At 42.6% G+C, this 16,714-nt stretch overlaps 1 protein-coding gene across 1 annotated transcript; it reads right to left on the minus strand.

The window, feature by feature from the left end:
• Positions 1 to 531: 531 nt before the first annotated feature.
• On the minus strand, positions 532 to 16,450 carry LOC148024278 (pentatricopeptide repeat-containing protein At1g80270, mitochondrial-like). The gene is made up of 3 exons (XM_087693886.1): positions 16,135 to 16,450; positions 15,303 to 16,032; positions 532 to 2,707 (listed from the first exon to the last, which is right to left on the minus strand). The coding sequence occupies exons 1-3, from the start codon at positions 16,170 to 16,172 to the stop codon at positions 1,472 to 1,474; spliced, it is 2,004 nt and encodes a 667-aa protein (XP_087550012.1). The 5' UTR covers positions 16,173 to 16,450; the 3' UTR covers positions 532 to 1,471.
• Between the last annotated feature and the right edge of the window lie 264 nt (positions 16,451 to 16,714).

Genomic DNA, 16,714 nt, shown 5'->3' on the forward strand with positions numbered 1-16,714 from the left:
AATTTCTTATGGGCATTGGATAGTAGCTATACTTCCTTAGAGGCACATCAACCTTTAAGTGGAAAGTTGGAGTAAAGGGCAATGGCCAAAGGCTGGGTGGACATCCCTTGCATAACTATACACTATATAATCATATATAAATGAAAATAATGAAGAATATGCATATCTTAGTACCCACCAAAACTTCTTGTATTCTCTCTCTCTCTCTCTCTCTCTCTCTCTCTCTCTCTCATATTCCATTGACTCCATGTCCCACCATTGCACACCCAAACATGTATGTCTTAGTGAGTATTGGACAATATGTGTTTCACACTAATGTGGCATGAGATAGAGCCACATAGGCAAAGCCATTTTAATCTTCCCTTGTTACCTCATCAAATGAAGATAGAAATATTAATACATACATTTTTTGCTTCCCTCTTCATAAATTACAAGTGTTAATAATATGCAATTGGGGAAACACTTTTATGCTGATTTCTATGCACGGGCATATAAATATAGCATGCTTGCTAAGCTAGAACTTCCTTCACATAGATATTGTCCTTTTCTTGAACAGGATTAGACACAAATATGGCTGTGCGCACAAATGCATATTACTACTTGATCATATCTGCCACTATTTTGAAGCCTTGAACTGAATGGTATTAGGTTAAAAGTCAAGTCCCGCACCTCTTAAGAGAGTCATTTGGAAGATCTAAGAGCCAAAGAGGCTTAACAAATTTTCTTTGTTGAACAACATACAATTGGGAGAACCCTCTTATGCTAGTTTCTATGCATTAGACATTTAAATATGTCTGCTCACTAAGCTAGAATTTCTTTCACATTGATATTGCCTGCACCAACTTAAGAATTCATTACAATGCCCTTTCAGATCTGCTTACTGTACCTCCTTTCTGAATTGCTGGCTTCCAAAACCTCATTGGTTTTGAGACTCAGCTACAAAAGAGTTCGAACAGTTACAGTAGGAAACACGATGCCAATCTTTCAAGTTATAAAAAAAGCCGACATGAGAAAAGCAAACTTAACATGTGATTGTTGAAACATGTTGAACTCAGTAAAACTCCATGGCTGCCAACATGAATTCGGAATACAGCTCCTCCCATGGTGAAAATCTGTACACATCGCCAGCAGCCAAGAGATAGACAACTAACAACTTCAAGTCTTTCTTCACACGGAATTCAAGTGGCATTCCAATAAGCCAGCACAAGTTCTTCCATACACCACCCCAGAGTCTGCACAATCCTTCAGATTAGAGTGTCTTAAAAGAGATTGCAAAAGACCAGATTATGAAACCCATTGGACCACTTGAATGCTTCCAGAACCAGTTTGAAGCAAACTGCCACCTTGAGCTCTCTATAAAAGAGTGGGGTGTCTTCCGTAAACCTTTCTGGCTGACCCAATTAATTCAGACCCTTGTTTTGTGCAGAAGACAGTTCAACAGGAGACCAAAGTATGCTAGACTTCTAAATCCTCAGGTTCCATTAAGCCTTTCAACCTCTTTCCTGATGTAAAAATTTGGAAAGACATTATTGCCATTCATTCTGTCAATAAATCCATATGGTGTGATTCCTGCATTAGCATAAGCTTTCAGTAATGTACAGTATGTTTCATAGAAACAATGATATCCTGCACCTTTGATTAGTTTAACGACCATCTCAGCACCCTTCACATTTCCCTTTTCTGCAAGAAAATCAATTACTACTCTATATGATGCATATATGGGCCTGTTCTTCATAGATCCTTGACCAGCTTTCTGTGCCTTCCAAAGAGCTTGCATGGCTTTTTTCTCGTTGCCAGCATTTACATATAGCTTCACATATTCATGATACGTCCAAGGTGTAGGCTTACAAGATGTTAACAACTCTCTCATTACGTTTTCACCTTCCTTAATCATTCCTGAATTTGCATAAACCGAAAGGATTGCATCATATTGCTCAATACTGTCAGCACCCATTCTGGTGATCATCTCTTTATAGAGTTGTTCAGCCCTTGCCACATTTCTAGTCTTTCCTAAAGATTCAATCATGGCTATGTAATTACCCTTTACAACTCTTCCCTGACTTATGGAGCACCAGACTTTTTCAACCTCTTCTTCTTTTCCCAAACTTGCATAGCACTTCAAAACTACATTATGCACTAGCCATTTTTTATCAACAGGAATAGTTTCTAGTCGTTTCAGGACCTTCACAGCCTTTTCAGGAAAACCAGCTAACATGTACCCTTTAGCTAAAACAGCATAACAGACAGCATCGGGTTTGACATTCTTGTCATTTTTCAATTCCCTCCACACCTCCTCCAATCCAGTAGCATCACGCTTTCTGCCCCTAACATCCAGCAACAAGTTGTACGTCAACACATCACGTTGGATACTCTTTTCTTTCATAGATTGCAATATCTCTGGGACTTTTCGCATCAGGCCCTTCTTCTTATACAGAGTCAACAACTGATTGTGCATATAAGTCAAATGGCCCAAACCCAGCCTTTCAGCTTCCTGAACCAATTCCACTGCGCTTTTCTCCACATACATTTGAACGTAGCATGTGATCATCATGCTGTAAACCACACCAGATTGAAATTGCTTGGGAATCCTTCTGAAATATGCAGCTGCTTTTTGTATTCCAGCTGTGTGGAAAATCAACAAAATTCGAATGCCATAATCCATATCTGATAGCTCATAGGGTTCTTCTGCAATAACCCAATCAGATAGCTGATCCAAGAACGTGGATGTTAGCAAAGAGAAAAGACTTGCACAACTTGATGTTGGTTCAACAGTGAAGTGACATAAGACACGAAGCCAGTCAGAGAGTGAAGCTACCTTGTTAACATTTTGGGGCTCTACTTTCGAAACAATGAGCAACAATAGAAATTCGAAACAAAAGTGAAATCCTAAATGAAGAACCTACACCTCCAATCAATTTGGAGGTGACATCTTTGCGAAGAGGTTAATACAATGAAAAATGACTAACGCATTTGAATTACTGCAAAGAAATGTCGAGCGCTGGAACAAACTAGTATGGCAACAGGTCTCAAAACAAGGAACCTACACCTTCAATCAATCCGGAGGCAATAATCCTTGTGGAGAGGTTTATACAATGAAAAATGGCTCACACATTTGGTTTACTGCAAAGAAATATTGAGCACTGGTACAAACCAGTATGGCGAAAATTCCCAAAACAAAGAACCTACACCTCCAATCAATCTGGAGGCAACATCTTTGTGGAGAGGTTAACATATTTTAAAATGATTGACACCAGACTAAACTGACAAAGCATACTGGTACTGACCAGTATGGCGAAACACAAGATATTCACCAAATCTGTGCATCTCTGAGCATATGATAGGTAGGTAGGAGACCACGATATAGTAACGAGATATTAACTATGGCAAAAATATGAGACAGGCTAAGAATGTAGCCAAACATCCCTAAGTACAAATTTACATACCCCCAATGAATGTGTGGCACTGAATACGAAAGAGACAGCAGAGCGAATTTACAAAGTGATAAATCGGTCATAGGGAATGGTGCTGCTTTTATAGGCATAAATTAGCCTAGCAGAAGTGTTGCTCTAACCATTATAGTCTTAACTGCTTAGTGACCTGTTAGACTCTTACCCATGACCATCTAATTATTGCACTGCCCAAACTGGTGCCAGGTATTGCCAGTGACCAAGGTCAAAAGGGCTACCATCACATCAATTAATGTGACAATTGTGGGGAAACATTATTGGGAGAGGTGACCGTGTGCATCTTATAGAATATCCACGTACAGTGTTCAAGGAGCACAACTATTATGCATACGTGAGACACATGTGGACATGGGCTAAGGCTAATAGATTTATGGTCTTGTGCCATTTAATATGTATGAACACATGCTAAAGCCAAGCAAGGTAATGATGTGGCAAGCATGCATTAAACTTACTACAGGACTACATTAAATAATCACAAAAACATGTTGTGCAAGGATGTGACGTAAATCCAGCTCCATCTCCACGTTCTCTCTCATCCACTTCTCTGCTAAGCCCTAACTTTCAAATCAGACAAGCAAGCTTAGCACTTGGCATATCATTGGTGTTGAGTGAGGATTCAGTAGGAGAGGGGGGGATGGTTAGAAATCAGCCATGACTGTATTTGTCACACCAAGGTTGATTTTGCAGTTAGCGAACCTGTTGAAACAGCAAAACTGGTTTCAGGGCAGCATGACTCCCAACATACCAAAACTAACCTCCAGCAGCAGTCACGACTAGCATCCAGAATGCCACATCAGTATAAAGCTCTCCACGACTATACTTAATGCACAAGACAGTCACAGCCTGGCAACCTTCGAGTTCGCCAAACAAGGATTCAGCACTTGTGGAGAGTGCTATGGCCACATCAATGATTAAGGCAACAGCAATTTGGAGATTACAAGGGGAAAAAGTTTTGCAGGTTTCAGAGAGAGAATTCGGTCAAGTTTGGGCATATTTACTACATAAACAGCAAGAAAACAGGATGGGAAAAATAATTCAGCAATGCAATAGCTAAGAATCGTGTTTGTGCCTTCGACTCAAGCTTATGGACAACTAGTCAATGTCCTGATTCAAATTACAGCACCTATCATATCCGGGAAGTGTGAACTTATGTATCATTTTGTCATGTTTTGATTTTTTTGTCTTTCCAGAAAAGTGTTTTGATAGTTATCTCCAAAAGAACTTCCAGAACTGAAGGACTCATATGCCCCTCCCACTGCTGCCATAGTGGACACACATACAGTGATCATCTTCTCCTGCCGCCTGCTGCATGCCATCTCCTGCTTGCCCACCTACATCCCCTTTTATCACCTGCCTGCCCTCCTGCTTGCCTACTGCCCTCTACCCCTGCCATTGCCCCTCCCTGCCTGCCTGCCTTTGTCACCTGCCTACCCAGCCTGCTGCCACCCTACCTCCTTACTACCTCGCTGCCCTTGCCTCCAGCTGCATTGCTGCCAATGGCTACTGGTGGTTGCCAGCATGCTCGTTGCCTGGCACAGCTCCTGTCACACCTGTCGCCTGGCCCCCCCAAAACCCTCTACCACCTTCTCCCTCAACCCCGAGCTGATCATCTGCTGCTCCTTTTCTCTGCAACAGCACTGCGTCAATTGATCAATTGGCAGCTCACTCATGAGGTTCTGAGAGAACCCATGCAATGGAAACCTCTGGTCCGACAGCAAATCCCACGTGCTCCCTAGTCACACACCTTGCAAATTATCCTCTCTGAGGAACAGCTTCAAATAGGCCACTCTACAGAAGAAAAACTAGAGGAGACCGTGGTCTTCAGATAGGTCGTGGATCAATCTCCCTCCAAAGCACAACCCCAAGATTGGCTTCATTCAACCTTGTCTAAAGAAATACCCTAACGCAGAAACATAAATGAAAGCACACAACAAAGCATAACCTCAACAAAACACAGTTAGGGTCAGAGTAACTCAAAGACAATGAGCACAGTGGAATCTAAACGAATGACTGAATACTTAATATACAATGCTCATGCAGGAATGAAAACTATAACCTGAACTCTCGTGTCTCAAGGACCGAGGTAGAGGTGCTGAGTGGGACAATGCATCATACTCCTGATAGATCTCAAAACGTAGCAAAGGCAGCCTCTGAGAGGTGAACACCAGCAAACGCAGCTATGAAAGCTGGATCTGATGCACACAGGCATAGAAGCAAGTGCAAAAACGGCGAACGCAAATAATGTACCTCCTAAATGTAGGTGACTGACTGAAGATGCTCCTAAGGAGAGAGAGTGCAAATGCAGCCACCAAGAGCCAAACGATAGGTAGTAGAGAGAAAACACCACATGCAGCCAACAAAAGGACAGGCGATAGTGTAGGAGTGATGGTAACAGCAGCCTCTGCCCCCTAGATAGTGCAAATGCAATACAACAGTGGTCGCCTCCGACTAGGGATTGATGAACACTTGGCAGCAAATGCAAATATGGGGGTGACTAGATCAACAAGCGATAGTTGGATGGAGGAGATGGAGGCTAGAATCAAGTGCCAGATGGTAGTAAACAAGGGGAGGCTTTGACTGAGATGCCCTCTGCGAATGGGATGTGCACAACAAAGTTATAGCTCTTGAAACTTACAAAAAACGAGATTGGGGGTAAATGAAGGGCAGCCTGCCTATTTATAGAAAGTTTCAGGACCTCATACTACGCACGGTTTTAAAACTCTCTTGAACCACGCATCAATTTAGGATTTTTATCAATTAAGCATTTTTTGGGCTATTTAAGTGGCTAACTCAACATGTAATGCTTATGTTAGCTCAAAACCCCCTCTCAAGCCCAAAAACTGAGCTAGAAAGGAAAGCCAACAAAAGTTTGAGTGGTTTTATTTTTATGGGATTTTACCCCAAGGCATCCCACCCCAAAGTAGCCAGGGCATCGATCAAAGGATGCATAGTGGCTGTCCAATGGCCTACCAAGACTACAAAGACAATGATTATCTTACTAAGGGAGTTCAAGTGGTAACCTGACAGAGGCCAGGGCATCAGACAATCAAAACACGAAGACATGAAATCCAATGTGATATCTTAGGTACAGTGAAATACTGACTAAGCAAACTAACTGAGTAAGCTAAATCTAACCTAGTATGAATCAACCAAAGAAGCTTCCCTACCACAAATCTATAAGCATGCTCGACCTAGGGTATCCTTAGAAAGATGGACAATGGGATCAAGAGGCATAGTCACAACCCATGTCTAATCCGTGCAATACTAATCCACTAACTGAAAAGTGTACTTTTGCTAAGACACAAAAATACTACTCCCATATCGAAGTACCTACATTCCCAAAAAATAAAACAACACAGACCAAGGTCTATCATCTCAAAAGTAGAACAAATCTAAGCATTTATTTCTGCTATGGCAGCAAATCTAAGCCAATGATAAGTAAATCTACGTACAATAGGATATAGCTAACCCCCTCTGAAGTAGTATAGACATATAAGTTCAAGCCATAAGGGGTAAAAAGATATCCATGAGTCCTAAGAAACTCATCCATCCTCTGGAACTAAGACCATGGTGCTTGCTTTAGCCCATAAAGAGCTTTTCACAAGCAAAAGGCCTTATCTTTCCAGTCAACAAAATAAATCTCTCTTTTAATGTGCATGCCCAAAATGTGTTTAGCTACTCCCAAATCTTTCATTGAGAAGGCTGAACTCAACTGCCTTTTAAGAGTATATAAAGTACTCTTATGCTTTCCTGCAATCTGTGAGAGTGCACTGTGGAAGAGGAAATACGAACACGGAGGGAGGGAGAGAGAGAGAAAGCAGAAAATAGGGAAGAGAAATCTGCACTGACTGAAATGAATGCTGAATACAAATGGGAAGGCGGAAGGAGACTGATCAGTCCCTGCACGCAGCCCACAGTGTCAGTGAGGGCACCAGATTAGGCTGATGAAGATGGCAGCACCACCACGGGGGAGGAGTGTCGGAATCTGTAAGAAGACAAGTGATCAAGTGGGGAGGGGAGCTGCCTATAAATAGGCAAAAGAACAAACCCTAACCCTAACCCTAAAATGGGCGCAAACCCTAAAAATGCCCTAAAATGGGCACCCCATAACAGTGACCAAAAAGTGGCCGGGCAGCCAGTGGCTGCCCACTAAAAGAGGCCAAAAAGAAATACACATCCTAAGACAGCAAGTCAAGAGTGACTAGCCTACCCCATCATAATACATGACAGACATGTCAGAGCTCCTAATGTCCTCGTCTGACTCAGATTGAGGCTCACCAGCAGGAGATGACAAGGCATGACAAACATGACTGCTAACACCCCCTCTCAGATCCTGGATGTGGCTGAAGGCCAAAGAGGAAATAGATCCTGGTGGCAAGAGGAATGCCAATGTCGATGAAGTCCGTCGATGTAGACTACCGCTGAAGGAGCTCCTCACGATCCTGGGAATCCCCCTCTAAAACACTAGGGGCTAGGGAATCCACAGCCGCATCACCAAGATCGTCCCCCGCTAAAAGGGATGGGGGATACGAGGAAACCACCGGAGGAGAAGGTGGGGGATAGGAAGGAACCTATGGAATAGAAGGTGCACAAGCGGGAACGGGTGTAGCAATAGACTGCCGCGGAGAACCCTGCATCAAAGAAGGGGAATGGAGCCTGTAAAGCCCGCTCTCCTACCAACCTGTAGATAAGACAGCTCCTGTAAAAGAATCCTCAATAACAACGGCATGCTCGGTGAAAATCACTCGTGTACCAAGCCTCGTAAGGCCATAAACTAAGAGGAGGGAAAGGCCAAATCCAGAACATGTAGGGCCTGTGAAAAGGAGCTCGAAGGTCGGTCAGTAAACAAAAGCAATGTGCCAACACCACTAATAGGCACCGATAAAATGTCACCAACAATGACTGAACCCTCTGATGGACGGAGATCCTGTAACAAATCACCTCGGGGAGTCATATGACTCGAAGCACCACTGTCCACTAACCAAGGCTGCGCAGAAGACACTGCAGCCACGGAAGAGGATCCTCCTCCAAAGCATGGATATGAAGGAACACTGACTCATGGGTAACAGCTGGTGTAGAGATAGAAGAAGGCTCCGATGTAGATCCACCCTTCTCTCTCGGACGAAGGTTAGGGTACTTCTTCCAACATTTCTCCTCGGGATGTGTCCCTTTCTCACAGTGTGGGCACTTCGGTCTCTCTATATTTGAGTCAGAGCTTGAAGAACTATCCTTCTTCTTAGCCTTTGACTTCTTCTGTCCTCCCGAACGTGCAACAAAGGCTCTAGTGGAGTCGGATCCACTAGCATTGACCTCTCTGAGTCGCTCGTCATGCTCCAAGACAAGTGGAGATAGCTCCTCCCATAGAAGCTTGGCACGGGTCCTCGAAGTAAGAAGGCTAGTGTAAAAGACATCAAACCGACGCGATGGCAGCTGAGTCAAGAGAATCATAGCCATGTCTTCAGAAGATATCGTCCGACAAAGGGATGCAAGCTCATCCCTCATATCCTGTAATCTGTTGATGTGGTCCTTCGTGGAAGGACTATCATCAATAGCGAGCATCCGCAACTTCTTTTCGAGAGATATCCAGTGAGCAAACGTCTTCTGTTGATAGAGAGACACGAGCTTTCTCCACACGTCTGCTGCAGTCTTCAACCTGTGAACATGAACAAGGACAGAATCCTGCAAACTCAGAAAGAGGAAAGATTTGGTTCTAGAATTGAGCCAATCCCATAAGGCTACACGATCCATAGATGTCCCATCTGTGGGATCCACCTGAGGCCGGGGAATAGGAACAGAAACAAGCTCCCAAAGATCGAAGGAGTCCAAGATACACTCCACCTTGCAGGACCATAGAGAAAAGTTGGAGTCATCCAACCAGTCCTCTTTGGGCAGCTGAGGAAGTACGGGTACCTGTACAGGGGGTACCAAAGGCTGCATCTTCGGCCCACTAGAAGGGACTCGTCGAGATACATGAATAGAAGGGGGACGAGAAAGAGGAATAGACTCCGGACGACGGTCCTCATGATAGAAATCACGCCTCTGTTTAGATAAGTATCGAGACAAAAGCTCGCCATCTGAGTCATCAAAGCCCGTAAACTGATGAGAAGACATCTTTGATATCTACAAACACCAAAACACAACAAGGAAAGGTTGCCGGTGCCGAAACACAAACACCAGAAGCTCTTGAGCTGGCCGCCTTGCACAGAACGCAAGGATGATGTCAAACGCAAGTGGTAACGATACAATCACCACAGAAAAACAACCGCCTGCCTCAAAACGCTAGGAATGAGGTCACCAGCTTGGAGGAGTGCCACCAGAGGTTGAACGCAGCCACAGAAGCTGAAAACGCAGCTTGGAGTGTCGCCCAGCTAGAGGAGGGCCGCCTAGGCTGAAAACGCAAATTTGGGGATGACGCCAGCAGCAAATGCAAATAGGTTGACACCAAAACAGGCTGCCTTGATCAAGGAGATGGTGCAGAAGGTGACGCCTCAGCTGTTGGAGACGTCTTGACCAGCAAACGCAAGGTTGTGGGTGTTCTCCCGCGTAGATCTCAACTCCATGTACTCTCCTTCGGCTCTGATACCATGTGAGAGTGCGCTGCGGAAGAGGGAATACGAACACGGAAGGGGGGAGAGAGAGAGAGAGAGAGAGAAAGCAGAAAATAGGGAAGAGAAATCTACACTGACTGAAATGAATGCTGAATACAAATAGGAAGGCGGAAGGAGACTGATCAGTCCCTGTACGCAGCCCATTGCGTCAGTGAGGGCACCAGATCAGGCTGATGAAGATGGCAGCACCACCACGGGGGAGAAGGAGTGTCGGAATTTGCAAGAAGACAAGTGATCAAGTGGGGAGGGGGGCTGCCTATAAATAGGCAAAAGGACAAACCCTAACCCTAACCCTAAAATGGGCGCAAACCCTAAAAATGCCCTAAAATGGGCGCCCCACAACAGTGACCAAAAAGTGGCCGGGCAGCCAGTGGCTGCCCACTAAAAGAGGCCAAAAAGAAATACACATCCTAAGACAGCCAGTCAAGAGTGACTAGCCTCCCCCATCATAACACATGACAGACATGTCAGAGCTCCTACTCCATCATGTGCATCTATTTGCTATCCATAATCTTCTAGCACAATAGGTTACTGCTCATTTTCAACATCAAAAGGGACAAAATCTTCAACTAATGGTTGCTGAACCGCCGGCTGTTCATGCTGAAATCTGACCTTCTTTTTGTCAAGGTCACTATGTGTAGCATTTTTCAGCAACTTTGCCTCGTTAAATACTACATCTTAGCTGCGTACTATCTTACGATCCTGAGGAAGTCAAACTCTATATCCCATCTCTCCCTCATCTCCATATCCCATGAAGATGCCCTTGATGGATTTCATGTCTAGTTTAGTCCTCTCATTAACAAGAATATGCACAAAGGCATCACAACCAAAGGCACGCAAATGATCATATGAAGCAAGTTTACCAGACCAAACCTCTTCAAGAATGTCATTTTCCAATACACGATTAGGAGAGCAATTGCACACATGAACTATAGTTTTAAGAGCCTCTTCCTAGAACTACTGCGGGAGATTAGTTCTAGACAACATGCATCTAACTCTCTCACAAAGTGAGCGATTATATCTTTTAGCCATGCCATTTGATGTAGGATTATAAAGGGCTGTCAACTCCCTCTTAATGCCATGCATCTCACAAAATTTTTTGAATTTATTTGAAACATACTCGCCTCCATTATCCGTTCTTATAGCTTTTAACTTAAAGCCTTTCTGTGTGGTAACAAAAGCATGAAATCTTTTAAAAGCATCTGACACTTCATTTTTGCTCTTTAATATATATACCCATGACTTTCTATTGAAATCATCAATAAAAGTGACAAAGTACCATGCACCCCCATGTGAATTAACAAGCATATTGCACACATCAAAATGTACTAAGTCAAGAGCATTGGACTTTTTAACAACACTAGAGTAATAAGGAGACTTAACATGTTTTCCATATATACAATCATTACAGAACTCGAGACCAGAGCCTTTTACATCAAATCTCCCTAAAGAGGAGAGAACCTGAAGGCCTTTCTAGCTCATATGGCCAAGTCTTTTGTGAAAAAGTTCCACTTATGAATGAACTTCAGCTACAACCAAAAACTTACCGAGTAATGCTTTACAATGCAAATAATACAAAGTCTCCTTTTTGTTGCCTTTAACAATCAATATGGAACCCTTATGGACCTTCCAAGATCCACCACCAAAGGTAGTAAAATATCCTCTTGCATCAAGCTGCCCAACTAATAGTAGACTTTTCTTTATGCTAGGTACATATATGACATCTTGCAAAATCAGCTCTTGACTATTTCCAAGGGCCAAGTGAATGGTACCTACACTCTCTATTTCACATGTATAATTGCCGCTCAAGTAAACCTTGCCTAGGAAGCTGTATTATATTCAAAAAATAACACCAAAGAGGGAGTGGGAGTAACATGAAAAGAGGCACCGTTGTCCACCATCCATGATTGAGACAGCCCATCATGAGTGAAAGGCATCAATTACCTCGTTTTTAGTGATGTGTATATCACCTACTGTTGTCATAACATCTATATCATTACATGAGGCTACATTAAGTATCTCTCCAATATCAAAAAGCTCTTCAATGACCACACTAGGTACAGCAATTGCCTTTGCAACTTCTTTTGAGGGAGAGCTATCATCATCTTTCTTGACATCCTTCTTTTTCTTTTCTCATTGTTTCTTTCTCCCTTGCTCTTTCTTGTAGTAGCAACAGTCCAGCTTTTTATGCCCTTTACATCCACATTGATAGCGAGTAACATCCTATTGTTTGCCTTTGCTTTTACTCTTGCTTTTGCCTTTATTTCTTGCATGACCTCTCTTTTCTGACCTGCCTCTAAGATGATTGGCTAAACCACTGCTTTCTCCACTAGACTTTCTTCTAATCTCCTCATTGAGAATATAGCCCCTAACACCATCGAAGGTTAAAGTAGGGTTGTCACTCAATGAAACAACCAAAGACTCCCAACTATCATACAAATTCATCAATAAGAAAATAGCCTTCAATTTATCATTGAAGGGCTGCAAACCAAAGTCTTGCAACAACTCGCTCAAAGCCCCTTTGAACGCACTCAAATGCTCCGATGCTGGCTTAGATTCATCCAACTCCATGTTTACAAGCTTGCACATGAGATGCACTTGATTTATTGGAGTTGTATTTTCATAAGTGTCCATCAACTTTTTCCATATGGCATAAGCTGTATCAAGACGCTTAATGCCTATAAGTTTGCTATTTTTTGTTGGCCTATTTATTGGCCTCGTTTTTCGCGATCTTGGTCAATTATGCTCCCATTTTTCAGGCTGCAAACCCTGGAGACTACCCTCAGGGTTCAGGAAGATTGAGATCTTCAAGGTGGAGACATATGCAGACATTCTCTCTGCACCCGTGTATATTTCTACATCCTTATACAACATTCTTCACTGCAAATTTTATGTCTTTCACTGTCTCTTTCTCTCTTTGTTCACTCTTTGTCTTGGTCATTTGCTTCCACACTACTTCACTCTGACAGTTGAATGCCTTATTTATCTTTGCAACACACACCCTAACATACAATCTAGGTCTCTTATCCACAAGAAATCAACTTAATGTATGTTTCCACATGGAAAAATGTTGTTCGCATGATCCTTATACTTCATCACACTGGCACACTAGGGGGGTGTTAGAATTTGCCAATTCTCAGTAGTACTTATGTAATTCATGGTGTATAGACACTTATTTAAGTGTCAAAGTGTGGCGTGGACACCTTGTGTCTTAGGACTTTTATGTGGTGACACTAGGCCCTAGAGTTAGTTAATTTAACTCTAGTTAATGTGTGAAAAGATTAGCTAGATCAACCTTAGATCTTCTTAGTTGTACTTTCATTCAGTACTTTCATTCTATTGACACGATTGGAGCTAATATGCTCTCTTTAAATCACATTGACACCGTCAACTCTCTTGTTTCTCTCTCCTCCATAGACAATTTCAGCAATCTACAACAATCGACTACTCCTTAAGATCTTTGATCTTTGTCAAAAAACTATCCATGGAGTCACCTTCATTTATATGTTCACTTTCTAACTACTTATGCATATAAGCAACACAAGCCTTATTCCTTTCATGATACAACATACAAGAGTATCCTAAGCATCCTTAGCTATCTTACATGATCGAGTATGTGGGATTATGGTACGTTTAACAAACAATGAAATCAAAACATAAGCCTCTGCATCTCTACCATCCCAACGAATCTGCTCACTCAGGAGTAGGTAATGATAGCACTCTAGCATCAGCTAGAGCAAAACCTAAATCTACAACATCCTCAACGTCACCTATTTATATTGCTTCTACTCCACTTGCAACTTCTGAGACACCACCAAGATGTCTTTTAATTCCATGTACAATGCTCCAAAGCCCCTTTGCAACCAAGACATGACGCATCATATAAGCCTACAGCAAATAGTTGGTTCCATCCAACTTGTCCTCAACAACCAATATATAAAATGTGTCATTGTTTTCAACGATGGCCATTGACTATACTTGATACAACAATTGCCCGTATAGAGGAAAATATGCACAAAATGAATCCGTGCTATGTAGTACAATATAAAGGAGACTATAAGGGCTCTTACCTGTAGAAAGCAACAACTTCTTCTTCTTTGGCTGAGAGGGCTTCAAATAGGTGGCACCAATTGAGCGGTGACAAGATGAAACCCGCATGTTAGACTGTAATATCAATTGTTGGAAATGGGGGCTTGGGGAGAGAGAGAGAGAGAGAGAGAGAGAGAGAGAGAGAGAGAGAATGAACACAAGATAATAAGCAATAATGGACAATAGTCCTGCATTGAAAGATGCAAGTACTAAAATGATAGAATGAAATACAATAGGTCTAAAGTAAGGCCTAAACCTAACTCAACTAGAGTTAAGCCAACCCTAGAGATAGTGACACTACACCACACACTTAACATTGGGCACTGCCCAAAATTGGCAAATTCTAACATTCATAGCTAGAGAGAAGGTCAAGAAGCAATAGGACGAGAGATGCTACTTGTTGGTGTGTATTTTAGTATATGCTTAAGTCACTGAGACTGTATGTTTGTGTGTGTGTGTGTGTGTGTACGTGCGTGCATGATTTGTATGCTATGTATGCAATTTTGAATGCATGCACATGAGAGAGAGAGAGAATACAATTTTGTGTTTTTAACTATCCTCAAAGAGAGAGAGAGAGAGAGAGAGAGAGAGAGAGAGAGAGAGGTTGTGTGTCTGTTTGTATGCATGTGTGTGTGGATATGCACACATATGCAATCTACCAACTCGCGATGGCCACCTAATGCTTAATGAATCCACACCTTGAATCAATTAGGATGGTCCCCCTACGGCTTGGTCACTTTGTCTTATCCAGACTATCCAAAGTATTAGAAAAGGTAATGGGAAAATTGAGTTTCAAATATGCTTCATGAATCATACCATTTGTGAGTCCAAATAAGAGAATTGCATACTAGACTATGTTCTCAAATTGTAGATATCAAAAATCATCTAACAAACATCACAAGGCCTTAACTGTCCACAAAGAAAGAGAGAGAGCTCACCCTAGCAAGCATTTCTCAGGCAACCATTAGGCTTGAATTGCTTTCTGAGGTGCATGTGTACGTGTGTATAAGTGCATGTGTGTGTGTTTTTTAAGTTAGGTAGAGGGTCCAAACATCCAAATCCATCATGTAGCATAAACATTTTAGAAGACATAAGATTATCTCTACCTCAAGACACATACTACAGGGTAAGGAGGGACCTTCAATGCTTGCAAAACTTTTCTCCGTCTTCGCAAAACTTTAATTGTGCCAGTTACCACCTCCCTAGAAAGAGGCTGACCTTCAGCAGCCCAACTATGTAAAACATCTTTCACAGAGACAGACTTCTTTGAAGCAGATTCAAGTCTCATCCATAAAGGTCGTTCTTGGTCACCTGTCTCCTCTGATATGCCATCTGCTGCTATGTCAAATGGAGTTTCAGGCGCAAAGTCCAAATCTGTATCAGACAACCTTCCACCATCTACACAAGTCTCCACATAGACACCTGTATTTTCTGCAGTGCTATGCGCAACATTATCAGGTGTAGATGATCGCCTTTTCCCTTTATCAGGTCCTGCCAATGGTTTCGTGTGCCACTTAGAGGAGAGAGATGGCATTGAATCGACATCACTTCCCTCCGCATCTATTTCATCGTCCTCATCCTCAATGTCAGTCTCAGTTGACATCACATCAGCATCATCTTCCTCCTCATCTGACTCGTAATCCTTATCCTCATCCTCGATATCAGTCTGAGTTGAATGATATCTTCTAACAGAATTGATATCCAGTGACCAGAAATGAGACGGCCTCCACGTTGGCTGCAAAGAATCTATATGGACATGCAAGGACGTATAGGTCCCCACATTGCTGCGACATGCGTGTGAAAGATATGCTTTCTCAGACGTGGAAATGTGGCAGCCTAGGCTGACAGCAGCCTGGCCTTTAATGGACCTGTAGACATACCAACAAGCTCAAGCTCTCTCTCTCTCTCTCTCTCTCTCTCTCTCTCTCTCTCTCTCTCTCTCTCTCTGTGTTTTTGGTGAAGTAATTTACCGGTTGTTGCTAAGCGACCTCCGAAGTAGTCTTATCATGGCTACGGAAACTCCTTACAGCTTGGCCTTATGATCCACCATGTCTCCTTGTTAATAGCTTCAGCAACGTAGACTGTTTGCAGGGCAGCTAGCCAAGGGAACTAACGTAGTGCAAAATCGGCGGCGACAGTATTTTGGCGTGATCGCTCCAAACCGGACCTATAGACTAGTATAGAGATTTTGTGAGGGGTTTATATGCGGTTTATGAAACTTGCTGGCTTGGCTAGCAGTGCTATGCTCGCAAGGCTTTGTCCCCCATTTGCTTCCCATTTTGGCGAGCAAAGGGAAGGAGCCGCGCTATCGCTTTTTTGGACCATTTGACTATAATACATAGCCTATTCTACATGTCATAGGATTTCAATGAATCCATCAATCAAAAGAAGCAATCAAATTCTCAAATTAATTTTCACAAAAGATTTATTTCTCACCAATTAAAAAAAGAAAAACTCCATTTCCAAGGATTCATGATGAAATATAGAGAAAGGAGTGTACATATAATACACATGTCATGATATGCAAAACCCAAAAATCACAAGATGCAA

This window comes from Lygodium microphyllum, chromosome 15, assembly GCF_053477565.2.
Source record: "Lygodium microphyllum isolate KBCC chromosome 15, Lygodium_microphyllum_v1.1.10, whole genome shotgun sequence".
Taxonomy (NCBI): Eukaryota; Viridiplantae; Streptophyta; class Polypodiopsida; order Schizaeales; family Lygodiaceae; genus Lygodium; species Lygodium microphyllum.